We start from the raw sequence: 10,759 nt of genomic DNA on the forward strand, positions 1-10,759 counted from the left end.
TGCTTTGTGCCGATCTGAGCGGACTGCTCCGCCTCCCCCACTGATCTCTGCTCTTAACCACCGTTCCTGGGTCTCATCCCTTCTCTTGAAGAAACTCTCGTTCTTCCCTTTTTCCTTCTCTCGCTCCTCCAGCTTTCACCATCCCGGCGCTATGAAGGTGGGAGGGATGCAGAGGCAGTGCCTAAGTTTATGCGTACTGCCACTGACTGCAGCTCTCAGCCCAAAGCAGTCACGACTTGGAGAATGACTTTGACTCGGTTGCTTTGGCTGGTGGGCCAGCCATGCTCGTGTGGCTTAGCTGCAGTGCCCGAGGTCCCAGTGGTGGGCCCGTGGCTGTTAGTGGCAAACGGCCTGAATTTCTCGAGGCTGCCCTGCCCACGTGTGAATGGCATTTTTTCCTCTGAACCCCCCATCTCCTGCTCTTTGTAACCAGGTGGACTGGGTCCAGTGTGATGGCAGCTGCAATCGGTGGTTTCACCAGGTCTGTGTTGGTGTTTCTCCAGAGATGGCAGAGAAGGAAGACTACGTCTGTGTGCGCTGCACTGGGAAGGACGCCCCAAGCCGAAAGTAAAAACAAAACAAATGCCCCCCAGGGTAATTCAGGACTCCAGCCAGGAGGATCTCCTCAGATCTCAGCAAAGCTACAGGACTGGTGCTAGGCCAGCCTGTACACGGTGCTATTTCTATTCCTACGGGATCATTTTTCCAGAACTCTTTGAAAAAAAGAAAAAAAAAAACAACTAAAAAATTTTTGACACTTTTTGTATTTTTTCCTTGAGAGCTGTTTGTGGTGTTGGGTGACACGCAGATGTTTCGGAAGGGTCTGTCTCGTCCGTTGGGAAGGCATCGGAGCCAGCGCCTTTTCCTGTACAGCGCTGAGGAGGTGCCTCCGTGTGGGGTTTACCGGCCTACGAGTCCAACTCGCCAGAGGGGCCCCAGAAACTCCAGTAACCCCTCGTTGGAGGAATCTTTCTCATTTACTCTGTTACTACATCGGGGATTTTAAGTTGTTCACTTTTGGGGGTTTTGTTTGTTTCTTTCTTTATCCACTTTTCTTTTCTCTGGTAGACTTAGGTTTATTTATCTGAGCAATAACTTCTATGTTGGTTTCAGTGGCTGGAATTAAAACAAAAACAAAACAAACTCCCGAACAGTGTGTTGGTGCTTTAGCCTGGGCTCATGGACAGAAGGCAGATGTCTAGTTTCTGGTGTCACTGATGCACTGTGACGTAAAGAGGATGGACTGAGCTGTAAGTCATCGCCACGGCTGTATTTTGGCTTTTGCCCTGCCCATTTCTTCCTCTCCTACTTTTTTGGTAGCTTGTATCAAATGTTGCGTTTATATTGTGGAATAAATCCTTGGTCCTAATATAACACTACATGTTGGTTATTTAGAGCCAGAGACCACAGCTGCCCCGCCCTGGTCTCTCTGCCGCTTCTGCGCAGGAAGGCTGCAGACACGGTGAGGGGCCCGCGCCTGCCCTTCCAGGTGGGCCACAGGCCTCCCAGTGCGCTGATGAAGGCCTGCTAGGCTCAAAAACGAGAACCTGCTTTTAAAACCGTGCTCTCTTCCAGTCCTGCAGTCAGCCCTCCTGTGAACGGGATTCCTTCATTACATTTGAAATGACAGGAAACTTGGTGTATGAAGGATTTTCTTCTTCGTGGGGTCAGTGGTTATGTGTCTGGTAGGACTCCCTGCTAGCCCTGCCTCTCCAGCTCCGTCATCCTGCTGCTCACACTGCTCGGGGACAGCAGTGGAGCTGCCGAGGGATGCCTCCTCCTCTTCTGAAATAGCTCAGCTCTGCAGTACAGAAGACATCTTGGCGATTGAAGACTCTTGCTTCCTTTTTCCTACTCCTAGTCATACTCTTGTTTATTTTCCCTCCATTCTACATCTGTAAACCAGACAGTGGCAGAACAACAAAAGTAGTAAGGAGTTAAGTGGTGTGGCAGAGACTCACTCTACAGCTCCTTCCATGCCGTTGAGATCATGCAGGTTCCACAGGGACGGGTCCTGCTCACCTGCGGTAGTTGTGGTGTTTTGCCCTGGCCAGTGGGGTTTCTGGGGCCAGATGGAAAGAGCAATCTTCAGTGCACAATGAAGCCTTTAAAAACCCCAGATTCTGAGCCCCACCCCCCAGGAACGGAGTAGTGCGCCTCTGTTCCTGTCTTCGCCATCCACTGAGAAAAGCCTCACAGTCCATAAGCTTCAAAGGGCCCCGTGGGGCTGTGTGTGCAGCGCACCAGAGTGCATGTCCAGGCACGAGCTTTCAACCCCTAGGCCATAAAACAAACAAAGCCTTTGCCTGCGATGGAGTCTCACCTGTCTAGAGGAGTTTCATCCTCTACCCCAGCTTTCCTCCTCCCTGCATGGGTTGTGCCTAGTCCTTGGCTGTAGCAGCGTGGACAAAGCTTTGTACATGGGTTGATGCTGAAGTTGAGTTAGTTGCCCAGAATTACATTGCTGGTGAATGACAAAGCCTGGGCATTCACTTCTAGTTCACCCTACCCTTGTGCGCTGTCAGGTGCACAGGTACCATTTGCTCTCCATCTTAGGCTTTCTGTTTTATAGCCAACATGACTGCAGACCAGTGTAGTTGACCAAAAATGGCCTCTCGTGGTGTGAGCTGTGAAGCAGGGCTGTGCCCTACACAGACCCTTGAAGTGTGGGAGAAGATGAGCCATACAGAAGCCCACTTGGGTTTCTACTTCAGTGGTCCTGCAGCTAGCTGCAACTAGCTAGCAGCTAGTCCTCTCTGAGGACTGTTCATTGCATTTCCTTCCAGATCAGATTAGGGTTTCATATGTAGACTTAAGGGCCTTGCCTGTACATAGTCACTTGGTGGGAGAAAATTTTGCAATTTCCACTAGCTGTGAAGAAGGTTGACTTGTTTGCAGCATCGATGTAGCATCCTGGAAATTGGAACTCGTTTCCATTTCAAGGTTAACCTCAAGCAGAAGTGCCACTTGTGGTGGAGGATGCTACAAACATAACTTGCCCTGGATTTTTCTGCCACAAAGAGCTTAAAAAAAAACAAAAAACAAGACCAGAGATCTTGAGGCTTTGGATCTACACTGGAAGAATTGGCCGAGATGCATCTAGTTTGCCATTATACCCACCATAAATAGCAATGTGATCTGGGTGTGGTGGCATACTCCTATAATCCCAACACCTCTGAGATCCTTAAGGCAGGTGGGTCTCGAGTTTGAGTCCAGCCCAGGTAAAAAGGCAGTGAGCCTGTCTCAAAAGCAAAATGGCTGGTACCTACATAGCTCAAGTGGTTGGATGCTTGCCTAGTATGCGTGAAACCTTTGTCCAGTCCCCAGTACTTTTATTTTCCATCAGCTAAAGCCAGACTTCATGTATGTCTGCAGTCTCAGCACTGGGGAGGCGGGGGCAAGACAAGTTCAAGGCTGCCCTGAGATACATAGTGACACTTCCATCTCTAAATATGAATGAATGAATGAACAAAAGGGACACAATGTGATCTGTTGGGCATTAGTTACTTTATAAATAGATGTGGACAGGGCTTCTCTTCATGATACTGAAGGCAATGTGCTCCTTTTGTAGTGGTTTCTCTCATACAGGCCCCCCGTTCTCTCCCCCGACCCCCTCAATAGTTCTGATGGGTGTTTGGCAGTCTATTAAGACTTGCTTCTGGCTTGGCCTTGACTGATCTTTAGTGTCTGTGGGTTTTTCCTGGGCTTAATCCTACCTAGCTTTCTGACCATATAGCAGACTGGGATAGAGCACTGGTGCTCTGTACAACACATGACATGGGGTAGAAATTGGACATTACCTTGCGAAGCACCAAGCCAGATCTGGTCAACCACTAACGAACTGACAATAGCTAGTCTGGGCTAGATGCCAGCCTCTATTAAACGAATTTTCCCCTAGTCCTGGGCTGAGGATGGGGCTCAATGGTGTACAGCACTGGCCTAGCACCATGAAGTCCTGGATTCCACTCTGGCAGTGCCAGGTGAAGAAAGGCACATTTCTTGCTGCAGCACTGCAGAAACATTGAATTGGAGGAAACGTTGGAAGAAAAGCTGGGGAAAGGCAGTGAAGATGCTGCTGTTGGCCTACGAACTGGCCTGAGGGGCAGGGCCCTGCCCTCAGCCACTGGCTGCAGAGCTCCAGAATAGGGCACGACTCCACCCGCAGCCCTTGTCCAGTGCTCTGCACAAGGTCTTCCTGGCTTTCTGCTCTGAGGTTTCATGTGTGATGAGACTGAAAAGCTGATTCAATAATAACTCTGTAACACTGTTGTAAATCCAGCCACCTTTAGGTCATAAAGAATTCACTTCTTCCAAATTTACGTGAACAAGCTGGGCCCTGATGGTTCACACCTGTAATCTTAGCTGTTCAGTAAGAGGCTGAGATCTGAGCATCACAGTTGGAAGGCAGCCTGGACAGGAAAGACTGTGCGACTCTTACCTCAATTTCCACCAAAAAGCCAGAACTGGAGCGGTGGCTCAAGTGGTAGAGTGCTGGCCTTGAGAGAAAAAAAAATCTCAGGGACAGCATCCAAGCCCCAGGACTGGCACCAAAAAATGGTTTAAAAATCACTTGCATAGAAACATGCTTTTACATTTTCATCAGTGTCAATGGGACATTCTGAAGCAGTCAACGACAGCATCCATCTCCCTGTAGGGGTTCTGGGCTAATTACACAGGGTGAGGGGCTGTGAGCTGGTGGGTTTGAATAGAATGTTCAGGCCAAACCTGCTGCCTTGTCATGGAGGGATGAAGGCTGGGATCACATGATCTGGCTCAGGTGAGTAAAGGCCAGGGCTCTTCTACTTTCCCTTCGATGAGAACAGAACTTTTAAAATGACCTTTCTGAGGGAATAAGTTATTTACTCTATTTAAAATAGAGCAAACATTGGACTGCTTGGTAAGTTGAGCCATTTCAAGTAGTGTTCCTCTGCCTGCCCTGCCTGGTGCTTTTCCACCAACTGTGGGTTGGTCAAATCCTTTTGCATGACTGGGGTGGGTGATTTGGCAGAAGCACTTGGCTTTGGCCTCCAGGCCTGTGTAGTCCTTGCTCTGGTGGAGGGCCAGGGCGTGTCCTGCACACAGGAGTTCCACCTGCGCAGCCTTGGAGCTTGCAAGCACATCTTAAGGCATGTAGGGGTGGCTATGAGAGTGTCTACTGCTTCAGGTCACGTGCTCTAGCCTGGTAGGCCTTCTAAGCTCTCAGGAGATGAGGCATGGGCTGGGGACATGGCTCAAGAGGTAAGAGTTTCTGTCTAGCAAGCTCAGAGCCCTGAGTTCAAACCTCAGTACCACCAAAAAAAAAAAAAAAGCAAAGCTGGCAGTGTCCTAATCCTCAGCCAGTTGTGGCACAGCTGGAATTGTGTTCTGGTGCTGAGTGAGCATCTCCTGTGTACGACCTTTGGTATGTAAGAAGCGAATAACTACTTCAAATATGGCAGCTAAAAAAAGCCAGGGTATAACTTGCTGGTCCTAGGAGAGGTGAGCTTAGGAGTGAGCAGGGCATCAGCCTCATTCTGAGCTACTGCTGTTGCGGGGTTTCTACAGGCTTCACAATTAACAGCGTTGGCCCTGAGGTTGGGGTACCTGCTTCACCTCTGTTGCCCCCCACACACACCCCTTCTCTTCGATTCCAGCCTGCAAGGTGGGTGAATGTGGCCAGGGATTTAACCTTCAGTTACCAGTCAGTTGTTTGGCCCTGGCTATAGATGTTTTTACTTCTTAGAGAACCCTTGAAATCTTGGGGTTGATGGCCACTCCTCAGTGGGCAAGATGCTTCAGCAATGGCTCCCTCTTCCTGACTGCGGCAGAGTGCGTGGCCAGTGCTGTTCTGTGTTCCGTGGTGGTGCCTGTCAGACCTCTTGGTACCAGCTTAGTGAGCAGAAGCAGGGGCTGGCATAAGCTTCTGGACTAGCAGAGGTCATGGTGGATGTGAGGTCTGTAGTTAATTTTGGGCCTCCAACTCTCCACTGCACCCACAGAAACTTCAAAGAGCAAAAGTGAGCTCATTGTTGAGTCAAAGGAGTGTAATGTCCTGAAGGCAAAGCTGAAGAGGAGTTGGAGAAGGAATAAGGCCAGTCTACAAGCTCAGCAGGCTGCTCATGCACTCATTCATCGCACCTCGACTTAAGGACCTCTGGCTGCCATTTCAGCCATGGACACCAGGTGGCACCATTCACATTCCATAAAGTGCCTATGGATCCTCTCGATAAATTCACGTAGGTTCAACCATCCTGTTGAAGTTGGCCAGAAGAGAAAGCCCTTGAGTGTTTACACATAGTCTTCCTTCCCCCCTCCCCACCCCCAGTTCTGTGGCTTGAATTCAGGGCCTGGGCACTTTCCCTGAGCTGCTTCTACATAAGGCTAGCACTCTACCACTTGAGCCACAGCACCACTTCCTGCGTTTCCTGTGTATGTGGTACTGAGGAATGGAATCTGGGACAATGCATGCTAGGCAACCACTCTACTACTAAGCCACATTCCCAGTCCTAGTCTTCTCTTAATTCAGTCTTTAAATGGATTTATTTGCAGGTTCAAAGGAATATATGTAGAAAAGACAGAGGTCCACTTGTTGCAGCCATCATAAATTACAAATTGACTATGGGAACAAGTTAACTTAGAGGTTTGTTAATTCCCTCAGTGCTTCGAGAAGCTGCTGGGGACAGAAATTAGGAAGGCTTCCTGTGGGTTCAGATGGCTAGATCTCAGAGAAGCCGATTGGAAGTGTCAGGATTCTCTGCCTGCAGACTGTGCTCTGAGAATCCTGGAGGATGGGCAACTGGAACTGGGTTCTGGGTAGATGTTGTGTAAGGCATTAAGCCAATAGCAGAGCCAGGGCTCGAGCCCACGTCCCCTTACTGCCTTCTTTGTCCTTCCCCTGTGCCCAGACACTTCTGTAGTACTAACTGCCAGACATTATTTTAGGACTTTATGCACAGTATTCTCCCCAGAACAAGATAACACTTCCTTGTGGGCAAGGATGGGGTGCATGTCCCCGTATTGGGGCTTGAACTCAGAGCTTCCCATTCTTTCTCAAGTTTTGCCCCAGTCTATTGCTTTACCACTGGAGCCATACTTCCACTTCTGACTTGTGTGGTTGATTGGAGATAGGAGTGTTGAATATCTGTCTGCCCTGGCTGGCTTGGAATTGTAATCCTCAGATCCCAACCTCCTAAGTAGGATTTCAGCATGAGCCACCTTTTTTGGTTTAGAGTTTTAAATAAATTCAAATCAAGGCTGTTATCCCTGAGGTCTGTGAGCCTACCCATCTCTCCATCCGGGTCCCTGCCTTCACCAATAAAGAAGGCTATGCCCAAGGCTCCTGCTTTTTGCTCAGGAATGTGTTTGCTCAGGGATGTGTTTCCAAGTCTGTATTAGTGGCAATCACAATCATCGGGAGTGTGTGTGTGTGTGTGTGTGTTTTCCCCTTCTAATTATAATCTCATGCACTTGGAATCATGAGATGGGGTAGACAGGGTAGGATAAGCCAGAGGAGTGGTTATCTTGGCCTGGGTACTTCTAATAAGTAACAGAAGAGGGCAGCAGAGAGCCAGGATTCAATCCTTGCCTTCTCAGTTCTTGATTCCTTTGCCCTAAACCAGATGCCAGTTCATCCTGAAACGTCCGTTTGGGAGGATATTGGGGTGTAAGCTTAAAACAAAAGCTCAGGACTTGATCTCTATTGCCTGATAGAAGCCAATTCCTAAACTACTGGTGGTCCTGCTTATGCACGTCTGTTTCCTGTTCTCATCATGCCCCAGATTTATCGCTCCACAGACCTTCAGAGCACAGACCCTGTATCCTGGGAGAACAAGATGTAGCGTAGGAGGGACTATGCAAATAGATCTCGCCTGCTTCCTGCTCCACCGGGCAAGCATAGCTATAAGGGAACTGGAAGGAAGAGCAGGCTTCGAAGGGTGAATTGAATTGCTACTTGAACTAGGTCATTGCCAGACTGTGTGGCCTTGCAGAGAACGGGGGCCTGGCACACTTATAAAGACAGACTGGTGTGCACGATCCCTAGGGGCATGTTGGCCTCTTTCCCCTTCCCCTGTACTGTGGGTGCATCCTCTGTAGACATACCTACAGTCTGTCAGAGCCACTGGCTGCAGTAAGCTGCCCAGGGGCAGGTCTTGGTTCTGTAGAACCTTTAAATATCTGTGGGTAGATAAGAACCAGAGAAGTGGCCCCAGGAGCTGGTGCTCAGAACCTGTGGAAATGGCTAGAACAAGCAAGACATACACCCAGAGAGAACGAAGCCCCGAGTCTGATGGAATGCCCCTGATTATGCTTGAGGCTTAGCAGCTGAGATTTGTCCTCCCTCTCCCCCCACCCCAACGATAATGGAAAGTTGTAGCTGCCAATGCCCATGGTGGCCTCCCTCTACCCCCCCCCCCCCACCCCCCATAGCTTTATTTCCAACCTTAGTTTAGCGAGCTGAGAATTTTTTTTTTTTTTTTTTGTTGGCCGTGGGGCTTGAACTCTGGGCCTGGACACTGTCCCTCAGCTCTTCAGCTCAAGGCGAACGCTCTACCACTTGAGCTACAGCGCCACTTCCGGTTTTCTGGTGGTTTATTGGAGATAGGAGTCTCATGGTCTCTCTTGCCCGGGCTGGCTTTGAACCGCGATCCTCAGATCTCAGCCTCCTGAGTAGCTAGGATTACAGGCGTGAGCCACCAGCGCCCGGCTTGAGCTGAGAATTTTTTGAAATGGTACTGGGTTTGAACTCAAGAGTTTTTTGCTGGTATTTGGGAGAGGGAGTCTAGTAAACTTTTCTGCCTGCTCTGGCCTTGAACCATGATCCTCAGATCTCAGTCTCCTGGGTATAGGATTATATAGCCTCCTGGATTATAGTATGAGCCACTGGCATCTGCCTCTGTGTGTGTGTGTGTGTGTGTGTGTGTGTGTGTGTGTGTGTGTGTGTGTTAGAGTGAATCTAGTTCAGTCCTATTCAAACCTCCCACCAGCCAGGCCATCAGTAGGAGGAAGGCAGCCATCCATCCCTAGCTCTAGACTTGCTAGGTTGCTTTGAGAAAGTCACTTGACTTCTCTGAAACATGATGGGACCGTGACCACCAGTGAGGCCCGCAGTACCTCCTGAGCATGTGCTGATGATCTCAGGGGCTCCTCAACCAGCCTGAGCCAGGGCTCAGCCAATGAGATTCAAATCAAGGTTGTCTGGCTCTGGAATTCAAACCAGGGATCACTCTACCACGTGCCTGCTGCTGCTTTTTGTCTTCCCTCTACTTCTAGCGATGGAGCCCAGGGCCCTGGCGAGGCCTGCAGTATGGTCTCTTTGAGAGGCCAGCAGGGGACAGACCCTCCCAGCTTTTTTTTTAAATCGTTATTGTAAAGGTGATATACAAAGGGGTACAGGTTCATAAGTCAGATAAAGAGCACATTTCCTTTTGGACAATGCCAGCCCTTCCCTCGTTCTCTTCCACCTTTTCCCTTCCATCCCCATCCACACGTTGTATAGTTCATTTTCAGCAGAGTGTCTAGTGAATACCACTGCTGCCTCTCTTCACCCTTTGTCCCTCCATTTCTTTTTTTCTTTTTTTTTGGGTCCGGTCGTGGGGCCTGAACTCTGGGCCTGGGTGCTGTCCCTCAGCTCTTCAGCTCAAGGCTAGCGCTCTACCACGTGAGCCACAACATCACTTCTGGCTTTTTTCATTTTGCTTGTGTGGTGCTGAGGAATCGAACCCAGGGCCTCATGCATGCAAGGCAAGCGCTCTACCACTGAGCCACCTTCCCAGCCCCTCAATATTATTTTGTATGATCTGAGTGGCTTTTCTAAAACATGAAGTTAATCAAGTCTCTTCTGCACTTAATTCCTTCAAGGTTTTCCACTGGCATCTGGAAGCAGTCCAGACCTCTGGCTGACGGACTCTGGTGTGATCTTGCCTTTGCTTCTCCGTCTTTTCACTGCAGCCCCTCCCTGAGTGGAATAATCATGGACGTGTGTGTGTGTGTGTGTGTGTGTGTGTGTGTGTGTGTGTGTGTGTGCGTATTTATTTATTTGGGTCAATCATGGGGTTTGAACTCAGTGCCTGGGCGCTGTCTCTGAGCTCTTTTGCTCAAGGCTAACACTCTACTACTTTGAGCCACAGTGCCACTTCTGGTTGGTTGGTGGTTCATTGGAGATAAGAGTCTCATGAACTTGCCTGCCTGGGCTAGTTTTGAAGCATGATCCTCAGATCTCAGCCTCCTGAGTAGCCAGGATGACAGGTGTGACCACCAGCACACGGCCATAGCTACTTTTTGTTACAGCCCTACAAAACCATCGGACAAGGTGAGGTCCCACAGTGGCTGCTTTCTCTCTCTTCTGGGCCCTGGAGGCGGGAATGTAAGGGGTGCATGTGTCCATTCACGGCAGCAGCCCTAGCAAGGGCCCTGTCAGACAATATCCTGGGAGGGGAGCCGTGTCTCACCGACAATGGGCACGCAGATGAATGTGACCAGAGACTCACCCCATGTGTGCTCCCAAGGAGCACCCAAGGGTGGTGCCTGGGCTTGGGGGACCTCAGGATCGACAACTGGGTTGGGGGGACCCCAGGACTGACTGCTGTGGCTTCTGGTGCTGCCTTCTCTGAGACTCATCCCAAGGGCAGCTCTGTGAGGAGAGGATTGATGGACACTCTGCTATTAAAATGCCAGGGTTAATTATACCACGTCCCAGCTGATTGGCTTTTCACCTCTCTGCCATGGGTAGCTTCAAAGCCCACGTTCCCCTCTGCAAATGAAAGACATCCATCCACGATGG

The 10,759-nt window shown here is 49.8% G+C and overlaps 1 protein-coding gene across 1 annotated transcript in view; it reads left to right on the plus strand.

Annotated features, from left to right (window-relative positions):
- The window catches only part of Kdm5b (lysine demethylase 5B), a 71,842-nt gene extending 70,471 nt beyond the window's left edge, over positions 1-1,371 (plus strand). Inside the window, exon 27 of the mRNA XM_042681794.1 lies at positions 434-1,371. Coding sequence (XP_042537728.1) covers positions 434-571 — 138 coding nt within the window. The 3' untranslated portion in view covers positions 572-1,371. The remainder of the gene's footprint in view (positions 1-433) is intronic.
- Positions 1,372-10,759: the final 9,388 nt, after the last annotated feature.

The sequence above is a fragment of the Dipodomys spectabilis genome, unplaced genomic scaffold, assembly GCF_019054845.1.
Source record: "Dipodomys spectabilis isolate Male_0828 unplaced genomic scaffold, ASM1905484v1 ptg000069l, whole genome shotgun sequence".
Classification (NCBI taxonomy): Eukaryota; Metazoa; Chordata; class Mammalia; order Rodentia; family Heteromyidae; genus Dipodomys; species Dipodomys spectabilis.